The sequence below is a fragment of the Mustela lutreola genome, chromosome 4 (assembly GCF_030435805.1).
Source record: "Mustela lutreola isolate mMusLut2 chromosome 4, mMusLut2.pri, whole genome shotgun sequence".
NCBI lineage: Eukaryota > Metazoa > Chordata > Mammalia > Carnivora > Mustelidae > Mustela > Mustela lutreola.
In genome coordinates, this window is record NC_081293.1 from 35,435,968 (window position 1) to 35,450,998 (window position 15,031).

General features: G+C 40.3%; 1 protein-coding gene across 3 annotated transcripts in view; it reads right to left on the reverse strand.

Annotated features, from left to right (window-relative positions):
* Nucleotides 1–15,031, reverse strand: part of PCGF5 (polycomb group ring finger 5) — a 130,025-nt gene that overhangs the window by 48,730 nt on the left and 66,264 nt on the right. For all 3 annotated transcript variants that reach the window (XM_059169477.1, XM_059169478.1, XM_059169476.1), the window contains exon 3: nt 14,076–14,172. In XM_059169477.1, coding sequence (XP_059025460.1) covers nt 14,076–14,172 — 97 coding nt within the window. The remainder of the gene's footprint in view (nt 1–14,075; nt 14,173–15,031) is intronic.

Consider the following 15,031-nt stretch of genomic DNA (forward strand, 5'->3'; position numbering starts at 1 on the left):
GCTGGTACACCTGCTCTCAAACTCTCTCCCACCACTCTGGCTAGTTCCTGGAAAGGAAATAATGTCCATTCTTTCCTTTGAAGCAATCTAGACCTTTCTGTCATTCTATCTTCTAGATAAGGAATGGAGATATTTATCTTGGCCTTTTCCCTATTTCCTTTTCCTGCCATGGAGGAGTAAAATGCCTCCTTTCCATGGCTGGTCCTTCAGTCTCCTCCTCTCCCACAGCCCTCTTCTCTCCCCATCCCCAACATGGGGCTCAGCAGCATTACTCCTCTAGAATACAAACACGGACCACTTTCTCGTATCTTAAAAAAAAAAAAAACCCTAAAACTTTTGCTGAACTTATTGTCTTTTCAAGCTGTTAGCAGTTTCTCAATTTTTTCTTCCAACTAGAAGACTCTGAAAGCATGATCGACATTATTTCTGCCACACAACCTGGGCTTTGCTTCTTTTACCTACTGAAATCATAACTTACACACTGAATAGTTTTAAATCCTTGTTTTAGAATTACAGTTTAAAAATTGTAGATGATTTTTAAAAGTCATTTTTCTCTATAGCAGTTTGATAGTGTTACCTAATACTGCCCCTTGAAAATTCCCCTTCCTGGTTCTTTTTTCTGTCTACTTTTCTTTGTCCCTAAGTATTTTTCTTCCTCCAACTACCTCAAAATTGCTGTGCACTCTGCACTCTTCGACCTCTTCTAGACTGCCTGCCTTGATGACTGCATCCAAATTCATGGCATGAAAACTAGCATACAGGCAGATTACATGTGTCCACTCACACATACACATTACATCTCTCTGCTGAGCTCAAGTTCTGTGTTTCTAACCAATGCTGAAGATCTCAAGCACCTCCTTTTGCTCATCACTGTTCAAGACAGTCTCATCTATCCTTCAACAAAATACTGAATACCTATGTCTTACTTTTTAAAAATTAAATTTAGAAATGATAACATATCTCCCCCAAATAGACTCAAAATGCAAGAATTATCTGAGCGTTCTCTCAACCCCCTCTCAGTTCTCACTTTTAAATTTATTTATTTTCAGCATAACAGTATTCATTATTTTTGCACCACACCCAGTGCTCCATGCAATCTGTGCCCTCTATAATACCCACCACCTGGTACCCCAACCTCCCACCCCCCCACCACTTCATTCCCCTCAGATTGTTTTTCAGAGTCCATAGTCTCTCATGGTTCACCTCCCCTTCCAATTTCCCCCAAATCCCTTCTCCTCTCCAACTCCCCATGTCCTCCATGATATTTGTTATGCTCCACAAGTAAGTGAAACCATATGATAATTGACTCTCTCTGCTTGACTTATTTCACTCAGCATAATCTCTTCCAGTCCCGTCCATGTTGCTACAAAAGTTGGATATTCATCCTTTCTGATGGAGGCATAATACTCCATAGTGTATATGGACCACATTTTCCTTATCCATTTGTCTGTTGAAGGGCAGAAAGATTCCCTTCTTTTTTTATTTTTTTTTAATAAACATATATTTTTATCCCCAGAGGTACAGGTCTGTGAATCACCAGGTTTACACACTTCACAGCACTCACCAAAGCACATACCCTCCCCAATGTCCATAATCCCACCCCCTTTCTCCCAATCCCCCTCCCCCCAGGAACCCTCAGTTTGTTTTGTGAGATTAAGAGTCACTTATGGTTTGTCTCCCGACCATCCCATCTTGTTTCATTTATTCTTCTCCTACCCACTTAAGCCCCCATGTTGCATCACCACTTCCTCATATCAGGGAGATCATATGATAGTTGTCTTTCTCTGCTTGACTTATTTCGCTAAGCATGATATGCTCTAGTTCCATCCATGTTGTCGCAAATGGCAAGATTTCATTTCTTTTGATGGCTGCATAGTATTCCATTGTGTATATATACCACATCTTCTTGATCCATTCATCTGTTGATGGACATCTAGGTTCTTTCCATAGTTTGGCTATTGTGGACATTGCTGCTATAAACATTCGGGTGCACGTGCCCCTTCGGATCACTATGTTTGTATCTTTAGGGTAAATACCCAGTAGTGCAATTGCTGGGTCATAGGGCAGTTCTATTTTCAACATTTTGAGGAACCTCCATGCTGTTTTCCAGAGTGGTTGCACCAGCTTGCATTCCCACCAACAGTGTAGGAGGGTTCCCCTTTCTCTGCATCCTCGCCAGCATCTGTCATTTCCTGACTTGTTGATTTTAGCCATTCTGACTGGTGTGAGGTGATATCTCATTGTGGTTTTGATTTGTATTTCCCTGATGCCGAGTGATATGGAGCACTTTTTCATGTGTCTGTTGGCCATCTGGATGTCTTCTTTGCAGAAATGTCTGTTCATGTCCTCTGCCCATTTCTTGATTGGATTATTTGTTCTTTGGGTGTTGAGTTTGCTAAGTTCTTTATAGATTCTGGACACTAGTCCTTTATCTGATATGTCATTTGCAAATATCTTCTCCCATTCTGTCAGTTGTCTTTTGATTTTGTTAACTGTTTCCTTTGCTGTGCAAAAGCTTTTGATCTTGATGAAATCCCAATAGTTCATTTTTGCCCTTGCTTCTCTTGCCTTTGGCGTTGTTCCTAGGAAGATGTTGCTGTGGCTGAGGTCGAAGAGGTTGCTGCCTGTGTTCTCCTCAAGGATTTTGATGGATTCCTTTCGCACATTGAGGTCCTTCATCCATTTTGAGTCTATTTTTGTGTGTGGTGTAAGGAAATGGTCCAATTTCATTTTTCTGCATGTGGCTGTCCAATTTTCCCAGCACCATTTATTGAAGAGGCTGTCTTTTTTCCATTGGACATTCTTTCCTGCTTTGTCGAAGATGAGTTGACCGTAGAGTTGAGGGTCTATTTCTGGGCTCTCTATTCTGTTCCATTGATCTATGTGCCTGTTTTTGTGCCAGTACCATGCTGTCTTGATGATGACAGCTTTGTAATAGAGCTTGAAGTCCAGAATTGTGATGCCACCAACGTTGGCTTTCTTTTTCAATATCCATTTGGCTATTCGAGGTCTTTTCTCGTTCCATATAAATTTTAGAATTATTTGTTCCATTTCTTTGAAAAAGATGGATGGTACTTTGATAGGAATTGCATTAAATGTGTAGATTGCTTTAGGTAGCATAGACATTTTCACAATATTTATTCTTCCAATCCAGGAGCATGGAATATTTTTCCATTTCTTTGTGTCTTCCTCAATTTCTTTCATGAGTACTTTATAGTTTTCTGAGTATAGATTCTGTGCCTCTTTGGTTAGGTTTATTCCTAGGTATCTTATGGTTTTGGGTGCAATTGTAAATGGGATTGACTCCTTAATTTCTCTTTCTTCTGTCTTGCTGTTGGTGTAGAGAAATGCAACTGATTTCTGTGCATTGATTTTATATCCTGACACTTTACTGAATTCCTGTATAAGTTCTAGTAGTTTTGGAGTGGAGTCTTTTGGGTTTTCCACATATAGTATCATATCATCTGCGAAGAGTGATAATTTGACTTCTTCTTTGCCGATTTGGATGCCTTTAATTTCCTTTTGTTGTCTGATTGCTGAGGCTAGGACTTCTAGTACTATGTTGAATAGCAGTGGTGATAATGGACATCCCTGCCATGTTCCTGACCTTAGCGGAAAAGCTTTCAGTTTTTCTCCATTGAGAATGATATTTGTGGTGGGTTTTTCATAGATGGCTTTGATGATATTGAAGTATGTGCCCTCTATCCCTACACTTTGAAGAGTTTTGATCAGGAAGGGATGTTGTACTTTGTCAAATGCTTTTTCAGCATCTATTGAGAGTATCATATGGTTCTTGTTCTTTCTTTTATTGATGTGTTGTATCACATTGACTGATTTGCGGATGTTGAACCAACCTTGCAGCCCTGGAATAAATCCCACTTGGTCGTGGTGAATAATCCTTTTAATGTACTGTTGAATCCTATTGGCTAGTATTTTGTTGAGTATTTTCGCATCTGTGTTCATCAAGGATATTGGTCTATAGCTCTCTTTTTTGATGGGATCCTTGTCTGGTTTGGGGATCAAGGTGATGCTGGCCTCATAAAATGAGTTTGGAAGTTTTCCTTCCATTGCTATTTTTTGGAACAGTTTCAGGAGAATAGGAATTAGTTCTTCTTTAAATGTTTGGCAGAATTCCCCCGGGAAGCCGTCTGGCCCTGGGCTTTTGTTTGTTTGGAGATTTTTAATGACTGTTTCAATCTCCTTACTGGTTATGGGTCTGTTGAGGCTTTCTATTTCTTCCTGGTTCAGTTGTGGTAGTTTGTATGTTTCTAGGAATGCATCCATTTCTTCCAGATTGTCAAGTTTATTGGCGTAGAGTTGCTCATAGTATGTTCTTATAATAGTTTGTATTTCTTTGGTGTTAGTTGTGATCTCTCCTCTTTCATTCATGATTTTATTTATTTGGGTCCTTTCTCTTTTCTTTTTGATAAGTCGGGCCAGGGGTTTATCAATTTTATTAATTCTTTCAAAGAACCAGCTCCTAGTTTCGTTGATTTGTTCTATTGTTTTTTTGGTTTCTATTTCATTGATTTCTGCTCTGATCTTTAAGATTTCTCTTCTCCTGCTGGGTTTGGGGTTTCTTTCTTGTTCTTTCTCCAGCTCCTTTAGGTGTAGGGTTAGGTTGTGTACCTGAGACCTTTCTTGTTTCTTGAGAAAGGCTTGTACTGCTATATATTTTCCTCTCAGGAGTGCCTTTGTTGTGTCCCACAGATTTTGAACCGTTGTATTTTCATTATCATTTGTTTCCATGATTTTTTTCAATTCTTCTTTAATTTCCCGGTTGACCCATTCGTTCTTTAGAAGGATACTGTTTAGTCTCCATGTATTTGGGTTCTTTCCAAACTTCCTTTTGTGGTTGAGTTCTAGCTTTAGAGCATTGTGGTCTGAAAATATGCAGGGAATGATCCCAATCTTTTGATACCGCTTGAGTCCTGATTTAGGACCGAGGATGTGATCTATTCTGGAGAATGTTCCATGTGCACTAGAGAAGAATGTGTATTCTGTTGCTTTGGGATGAAATGTTCTGAATATATCTGTGATGTCCATCTGGTCCAGTGTGTCGTTTAAGGCCTTTATTTCCTTGCTGATCTTTTGCTTGGATGATCTGTCCATTTCAGTGAGGGGAGTGTTAAAGTCCCCTACTATTATTGTATTATTATTCATGTGTTTCTTTGATTTTGTTATTAATTGGTTTATATAGTTGGCTGCTCCCACGTTGGGGGCATAGATATTTAAAATTGTTAGATCTTCTTGTTGGACAGACCCTTTGAGTATGATATAGTGTCCTTCCTCATCTCGTATTATAGTCTTTGGCTTAAAATCGTGCCATTGGATTGCCTGTAAGGTGACTGTTACTGTATATGGTCTCTGTTCCTTTCTGATCTACCACTTGTAGGCTCTCTCTTTGCTTAGAGGACTCCTTTTAAGATTTCCTGTAGAGCTGGTTTGGTGTTTGCAAATTCTTTCAGTTGTTGTTTGTCCTGGAAGCTTTTTTCAATGATAGCCTAGCTGGATATAGTATTCTTGGCTGCATGTTTTTCTCGTTTAGTGCTCTGAAAATATCATGCCAGCTCTTTCTGGCCTGCCAGGTCTCTGTGGATAAGTCAGCTGCCAATCTATATTTTTACCATTGTATGTTACAGACTTCTTTTCCCGGGCTGCTTTCAGGATTTTCTCTTTGTCACTGGGACTTGTAAATTTTACTATTAGGTGACGGGGTGTGGGCCTATTCTTATTGATTTTGAGGGGCATTCTCTGAACCTCCTGAATTTTGATGCTCGTTCCCTTTGCCATATTGGGGAAATTCTCCCCAATAATTCTCTCCAGTATACCTTCTGCTCCCCTCTCTCTTTCTTCTTCTTCTGGAATCCCAATTATTCTAATGGTCTTATGGTGTCACTTATTTCTCGAATTCTCCCCTCGTGGTCCAGTAGCTGTTTGTCCCTCTTTTGCTCAGCTTCTTTATTCTCTGTCATTTGGTCTTCTATATCACTAATTCTTTCTTCTGCCTCATTTATCCTAGCAGTGAGAGCCTCCATTTTTGATTGCACCTCATTAATAGCTTTTTTGATTTCAACTTGGTTAGATTTTAGTTCTTTTATTTCTCCAGAAAGGGCTTTTATATCTCTCGAGAGGGTTTCTCTAATATCTTCCATGCCTTTTTCGAGCCCGGCTAGAACCTTGAGAATTGTCATTCTGAACTCTAGATCTGACATATTACCAATGTCTGTATTGATTAGGTCCCTAGCCTTCGGTACTGCCTCTTGTTCTTTTTTTTGTGTTGAATTTTTCCGTCTTGTCATTTTGTCCAAATAAGCGTATATGAAGGAGCAAGTAAAATACTAAAAGGGTGGCAACAACCCCAGGAAAATATGCTTTAACAAAATTAGTAGAGATCCCAAATCGTTAGGGGGGAGAAAGGGGATAAAAAGAGGTTCAAAAAGGAAGAAAGAAAAAAAAGAAAAAAGGAAAAAAAAGAAAAGAATTAAAAAAAAGAAAACAAATAAGAAAAATATAAAAAAGAAAAAATATGTATATTAGATAAACTAGTTAAAAAACGTTAAAAAAGAAAAAGGTAAAAGTTAAAAAAAATTTTACCAGAAGGCGAGAAAAAAAACAAAAAGTGAAAAAGAAAAAAATTAAATTAACTGCAAGACTTAAAACAATCACAGGGAAAAAGCCATGAGTTCCGTGCTTTGCTTTCTCCTCCTCCGGAATTCTGCTGCTCTCCTTGGTATTGAAACCGCACTCCTTGGTAGGTGAACTTGGTCTCGGCTGGATTTCTTGTTGATCTTCTGGGGGAGGGGCCTGTTGTAGTGATTCTCAAGTGTCTTTGCCCCAGGCGGAATTACACCACCCTTAGCAGGGGCCGGGGTGAGTAATCCACTCCGGTTTGCTTTCAGGAGCTTTTGTTCCCTGAGCGCTTTCCGTAGAGTTCCGGAGGACGGGAATACAAATGGCGGCCTCCTGGTCTCCGGCCCGGAGGCGCCGAGAGCCCAGGGCCCCAGTCCTCAGTGCGCCCTCAGAGAACAGCGCTCAGTCACTCCCGTCTGCCTGACCTCCGGCTGGGCTCCGAGCTCACCGAGCCTGCGACCGGTTCAAGGTAACACCGAGCTGTGAGCTTACTGTCCGCTCTGTCTCTGTAGCCGGCTTTCCCATTCCAATACCCGCAAGCTCTGCGACACTCAGACACCCCTGATCCTTCTGTGACCCTGCGGGACCTGAGGCCACGCCGACCCTGCGTGGGCTTCGCCCCGGGTAGCCTCTGGAGCGATGTCCCTCAGCGGAACAGACTTTTAAAAGTCCTGATTTTGTGCGCGGTTGCTCCGCCGCTTGCCGGGAGCCGGCCCCTCCCCCCGGGGTCTATCTTCCCAGAGCTTTGGATTCACTTCTCCGCTGGTCCTACCTGTCAGAAAGTGGTTGTTTTTCTGTTTCCAGAATTGCTGTTCTTCTTCTCTTCGATCTGCCGATGGATTTTCAGGTGTTTGCAATCTTTAGATAAGCTATCTAGCTGATCTCCGGCTAGCTGAAGTAGTCTCAGCCAGCTACTTCTCCGCCATCTTGACTCCTCCCCTCAGTTCTCACATTTCCTCACCCAGCCCCAATGACCATGCTTTCTCCATGTTTTTCCCACCTTGTCTTCCCGTACCTTCCATGCTTCCACTCTGCCAACTGCTGCCATGTTAATAGGACAGCACAGAGCTCCTTCCCTTTAAGTTGACATGCTCATAGTGACTCTTCCTTAAGCACTAATTTGATCATTATATGCCTGTTCAGGAACTAATTTCTTCCCACCACCTGGCTTTGAGTGTTTATAGAACTTGAGTCCAACCTAAAACTTAACTGGTACTATGGTTTCTCTTCTCTAGCCACCTGCCTTATTCAATTATCCTTAAGAATGCCTTGTCACTTCCAATCTGTTTTTCCCTCTCATGTTCTTCATTCTGGCTTCTCCACTCTTTTCTTGCTCTCCAATGCAACCAATGTTACCTTATTCTTCAAGACTCAATTCAAATACTAACTCATTCATAAAGTTTTCCCCCAGACTATTTAATAGTAGTAAACATAAGAGAAATATTTTTGTTTTTTATCAGAGTAATACACACACAAACACACACACACACAATTTACAGATCAAACTTCCCCACAAAACTTATATTAAAATACAACATTTTCATGACCCACCCTCCTCATTCCTTACAACCCTAGAGGCAGCCACTTTCAAATCCAACTTGTTTCTTCTGGTAGCCATGCCTTTTCTGCTGTCTAGATTCTTTTGACTTCCTTTTATAGAAAGTAAGGATTTGATTCTTGGATATCATCTTGCCAGCCCTCTTTCTTCCCAACATATACTACTCTCATCTTCCTGCTATACTTTTATTACCATTTTTTGGTTTAATAACCAGTGTTTACGTGGTTATAATTATATATTTACAGTGTACTCTGATTATAGACATCCGCTCATTCAACTTTTTTCTTTCTCTAGTGTTAGTCATTGCTTTCTTCATTTCCTATGTACCTATTTCCAAATTCTTTAAAAGAATTTGGTCTCACTGTTCTTCAACAGATCAGGAATTGATGAGTTTCATTTCTGTTCCTCTGAGCCATCCCTCACACCAAACTGACGCCTTCTATCCCAGTTTAGGACTGATTTACTCCAAGGTCAGTCATTAAAACAACACCTTTGCATGTACCTTCAATTCCCTTGTTTGTCCCTCTCACACTTGCTCGAAATTATTTGGTACAACTACAACACTGGCTAAATCCAATTCTCCATTAACCTCTATACATGGCTAGAAAAAACACCACCGCACCTCTACAAATTTGTAACTACAACTCCAAGGTGCCTCTGAGTTGCTAGGAATTCTTTCCCAGTCAATTTATTCTCTCACATTCCTGGGTAACACCATTTTTTCCTCTCCATCAGCCACCTGATCTTCCACCCTCAGTTTTTTCTGTATGATTTGATGATATCCTTATCCTTTGAATTCCTTCAAACCACTACATCCCATCTTTCAATCCTATCTCTTGGTAGATAAACACTTTCTCCTCATTGAAAAACTTGGACAGACTCTGACCACCGTACGTGCCTACAGCGCATGCACCCCATGTACTCTGCCCTCTAGCCTGCTGCTACACAGAGGATTGGTCAGTGCACCTATAGAAAACCACTCTTCTCTCTTATTCTGGGAGATTCCATTCCCTCTTATCTACCCAAGAACATTGTTTCACCAAATCTCCCTCCACTCCACTCTACCATTAACCTTCTGTTCTCCACTGGACTATTCCCTTTTGTTTTTGGCCTGTATTAAATTCAACAGAAACCTTCTTGACTGTATTCTCCTAACAGCTACTATCCCATTTCTTTGCTTCCATTTGTGGCAAAACTTTGTGTAAGATTTGCCTATAGTCACTGTTTCTGATGATTCCTTGTCCCTTTCCTCCTTGAAACCTATTAAGTTTTTGCTTCACGACTCTACTGGAAGTGCTCTTATCGAGGCTGATGAACTTCCTGTTGTTAAAGCCAACCATCAATTCTGTCTTCTCTTTACCAGACTCCAGGAACATCTGACACAGCTGATCACTCTCTCTTCTTGATACACATTCTTCCCTTGGCTTCTAAACCTCACTCCTGATTTTCCTTCTACTTCACTGGCTGGACCTTTTCAGCTTCCTTTGCTTGTTCCTTCTCCCCACTCTGATATCTAAATGTGGGAATGCTCCAAGGCTCGACCCTTTGTCCTCTCCTCTTTCTCTGTACACCTTCAAGTGAACTCATCCCGTGTCTCACCTGTCTAAATACCTTCTATATGCTGAATACCATCAAGTGTTTCTCTCCAGCCAGATCTCTCCCTGAACCACAGACTTGGATATCTTCCTGCCACCTTGCTCTCTTCTCTGAAATGTTTAACAGACTCATTATGTCCAGAGCCAAACTCCCAATTTACCCCTCCCCCAAAGCTGCTCAATCCTTAGTCTTCCCTGTTTCAGTTAATGACAACTTCATTATTCCAGATGCCCAGTCAGGCATCTCAGGTCAGGGTCTGCACTTTTCTCTCATACTCTACTATATCCAACCCACCAGCAAATCCTGCTGGATCCTCCTCCAAACTCTATCTAGGATACAACCATCTCCAGCGCCCTCTGCAGCTACCATCTCTTACCTGGATCACCACCATTAGCTTCTAACTGTTCTCCCTGCTTCTGCCTTTGCCTTGTGAGGTACTGTGTATTCTCAACAGGGTCATCAAGATGATCCTCTTACGCCAGGTCATGTCCATCCTCTAACCAAAACCTGGCAGTGGTTCTCCATTTCACTCAGCGTAAAAGATGACTTTCTTAACAGTGGCATACATGACTCCCGTTCTCTCTCTGCCCTCCGCTCCTACTGTTCTCTCCCTCCCTCACTGGTCTCCATGCTGTTCTTCAGACAAGTGTCACATGCTCCTGACTTAGTTGCTTTGCACTGGCTGCTCCCTTTATGTGGAACAGGCATGTTTCATAGATTTATATATGGCTAACTCCTTCATGGCCATTAATTCTTTGCTCAAAATTTATTTCCCAATGAGGCCTATCCTCACCATTTCATTTAAAATTGCATTCAGCCCCTCCCTTCACACTCCTGATCGCCTTCACCAGCACCTTCTCCTTTTTTCCCCTTTTGTACTTTCTAATGTGCCATATACATCATTCATTACACACTGTTGTTTATCTCTCCCCACAAAAATATTAATCCTACAAGCGCAAAAATCTTTATCTATTTTGCCCATTACAGCGCGTAGTATGATGCCTGAACATAGCAGGCATTTAGTAAATATGTGAATGAATGATTCCTCAGAGCATTTTCCATCTTCCTTCTACCATCTGTATCAGCGATGTCCAGTAGAAACAGAAGTCAAATACGTAATTTTAAATTTTCTAGTGGCACATTAACAAAAGTATTTTACAGGTTTTGTGTAAAATTCTAATGTTTTGTTTATGCATTAAAATATTAATGCATTTGTTTAGTAATTTTAATTTACGTAACAGTAAGGTTCTATTTAATGTAAAGGTCTTCCTATTGTTTCAGGGTTTCATTTAAATTAAATAAAATTTAAGATTCCATTCCTCGGGTGTACTAGCAACATCATAAGTGCTCAAGAGCCGCATGTGGCTAATGGCTAGGAGGAGACTGAACAGCACAGACTGTTCGCCCGCCCTCCCGCATAACTGCCATCCTCTGGCATCTCGCTCCCATGTTATACTCCCTTCCTCCTCAGTTTAGGTTCCAGCACACCCTCCAATAGCTCCTGAGAAAGTATGTAGGAGGAAAATCTGTTGATAGCTGTGTAGCAGACACAATGTTACCTACTGAAGAAGTCTTGGTTCCCCTTATGTTTCGCTAACAAAATCTGTTTATGTTCTGGCAGCAGTATGTCCAGGCCCTAGGCATAAATCAGAATTTTCCAAGGCCCCTCTAGACCCCCACAGCACCCTTTTACCTAAGTTTTCATGTGAGAGAAAGCCTGCTGGGGGACCTGTTGGTGAAGCTCTTCCACCTGCCACCTCCCAGCCGACTTGCTCTCCTGGGTCTGCTCAACTGGGTCTCCTGGGTCTGCTTACTACATCAGTCTGCTTTCCAATTCCCATTCTTGCTCCTATCCCTTCTCATCTTTACCCCAAGGCTTCACTGGTTCCCATTGTATTCCAGGAGTTATCCCCATGCCAATACTGAGTTCTTGTTCTTATCATCTCTGTGAGTTTGACTTTTTTTTTTTTTTTTTAAAGATTTTATTTATTTATTTGACAGAGAGAAATCACAAGTAGATGGAGAGGCAGGCAGAGAGAGAGAGGGAAGCGGGCTCCCTGCTGAGCAGAGAGCCCGATGCGGGACTCGATCCCAGGACCCTGAGATCATGACCTGAGCCGAAGGCAGTGGCTTAACCCACTGAGCCACCCAGGCGCCCGTGAGTTTGTCTTTTAAAATTCATCCTTTGTAGAATAATTTTAGTGGAATAGGAGGAAAAAAAACTCTATAAAGGATATCATTAGATAAATTGATGAAACTGAAATATGGACTATAGATTAAAATATTATACCAATGTAATCACACTGTAGTTATGTAAGATAGTATCTCTAGTTGTAGGAAATACACACTAAAGTCATCAGGGATAAGGAGCCAGGAGGCATGTAACTTACTCTCAAATGGTTCAGAAAAAACAGAGCAGGCAGGCATGTGCATAATAAAGCAAATGGGATAAAACGTTAACAGTAAACTAATCTGGGTAAAGAGAATATAAGCATTTCTTATATTTTGGGAACTTTTATGGGTTTTAAATTATTTCCAAAGAAAAAGTTAAAAAAATGTGATATACTTAGGCAAGGGATTACATTTGATTAAATGGTGATTGGATCCCTCCAGATAGCTAACACTCAAAACCAAAAGTTAATTTTTCTTCCAACATAGCACTTTCAAATGGAGCCCGTAATTATTATTAACTGTTTGGTATAGTTTTTGATACAGCGTCAGAAAAAAATTTTAGAGGAAGAGTTTGCCCTGTTCTTCTCTGAGTGACTTAAATCAGGGTTTCTTGACCGCTGTACTGTTGACAGTTGGGTCTGGCTCTCTGGTGTGGGAGGAGGCTGTCCTGGGAATCACAGGATCCTCAGTGGGGACCAGCATCCCTAGCCTTTACCTACTAGATGCCAGCAGTGCCACCCAGACCTGACAATCAAAAATGTCTCCAGATGTTGCTATAAGTACATGTTGCTGTAAGTAGGGGGAGTGAAAGGGAGAAGCAAAATCACCAGTGGTGGAGAAGCACAGATCAGGACGACAGACTACAGTAGAACAGTGGTTCTCCAATGCTCGCTTATATCAGAAACACCTGGGAGGATTGCTATTAACTAAAATGGGCTCCACCCTCAAGTTGATGAATCAGCAAGTCCCAGGTGGGGTCACGAATTGTCATTTCTAACAAGCTACTAGTGGTTTGGGGACCAACTTTGAAAACCACTGTGCTTGACATTTACCTATAGAAAAATTACTCCAGTGACACGCACTAAAATTAAAAAAAAAAAAAAAAAAAGTCTGAAATGTAAGACTTGCAAATCCAGGGGCGCCTGGTTGGCTCAGTCGCTTAACCACCTGCCTTCGGCTCAGGTCATGATCCCAGGGTCCTGAGATGGAGCCCCAGGTGAGGCTCCCTGCTCAGCGGGGAGACTACTTCTCCCTCTCCACTTGCCTTGCTGTGTTCCCTCTTTCACTGTCTCTCTCTCAAATAAATAAGTTCAATCTTTAAAAATAAAAGACTTGCAAATCCAGATCTATAGAATGAAGGCAACATCACACAGATTATGAGGGTTGCAGAGGGGCTAAATAGAGAATGTCTGTTTTTAGATGTGTACTTCCCTAAAATCACAGTTAATCTGTGGTGGAGCTATGGTAGGAAAAGCAGGAAGAAAGTAAATGGGTTTAGTGGTAAGAATATCTGGCATGTAGCTGTGAAATGACATGTGTGCTTGCTGAAGCCCTAGGAAAAGCTGTGTCACTTCTCTAAATTTCAGGTTCCTAATCTGGAAAAAAAGCGTTTAGATTAGGATCTTATAGACTACTTTCAGCTTTAAAACTACAATTATACTTCTTAAGTGAATGGTAGTCATTTAAAAAAATTCTTTAAGTTTTACACTAATGTTTGTATACTTTTTTGATATAACTAAAAAATTAATAGTACTAAGGTCAGCCTCTCTCACTGTTATGTCTGCCAGCACTACCGTGTTGCCCAATGAAAGCAAAGTTATGTGTGGAATATTAAAATCCTGAAAATAACTACAACTAAAGTAGCTCTGAGATAAAGTTATAATTTTAAATTTGGAAATATATTTCTTAAATATTTAATGTCTAATATGTACAGACTTATTTTTAAATTCCTCTTAATAAAATTCTTTAAAATGAAACCAAATGCTTTAAGATGAAAATTAAAAAATTTGTAAAACCTGTATTAACTGAGTCAAGGTGCTAACAAATATTATGATGCATAATACAATATAGTAAGAGTTCACATAACTTCGATGAACTATGGAGTACCTTTACTTACCTCAACATTTCTAATGGATTTGTCTCATGCACTTGGTTGCCACACCTCGGACAGTCATTGCTATCTTCAAAGTGTTGGACAATACAAGTCTTGCAAACTAAGAAGAAAGAAGACGTTAGATTAAAATGCATCATTTGAACTTAATGTAATTAGAAACAGTCTGTAAGAATTGCATATTACAGGCAGAATGCTATTCTTTAACCAAACTTTATAAGACTTAACATTCTAACATTGTAAAAAACAAACAAAACCAACTGAAACAAAGCTTACAGTTAACTATATAAAAAGTATATACTACGCTGCTGCTTGCTTTCTTAAATATATTCACAACCCAAGTAATTTATTCATATTACCATGGAAAAGCTGGTATATTTACATAAAACAATAGTTCTCATTTAAAGAAGGACAAAGAGAGGTATAACCTGTAAGTCTGCAAGGACTTCTTTTGAATGCAACATAAACAGTTCTTAATAAAATTTGAGAGTTTTCAATGTGTTTGGATTACTTTCTTTTGGCAGGGTGCTCCCAGGACAAGTGGGGAGTTACAATGAAACTTCTAGCCTTTGCAGAGCATGCTGAGTCTGTGCTTGCAAGCACTGTAATTCCATGGAGCATGAAGTAAGGGTAGTGGCATCAACTTGGTACAAAGGCATGAGAGGAAAAGTAGAACAACAACTAAGAAACTGACAGGGATAAGTAAGATTTTAAATAAAGATTCTAAACAAAGACAATAGAAATATGATTTGTGGATTTTTGGCTACTAGCCCATATAGTCTATGCTTCCCTTAATAGTACAAATCTTTCTGACTATCTTTCTCACCTTTTCCTTATATTTTTATTACCTACTATGTCAACTGTCTTGCCCAAAAACCTTAAACATATTTACAGCACCTGAACTATAAAATTTTTTTTATCTAATTCCCTATCCCAATACCCCCTCCTCTAATTTATTATGC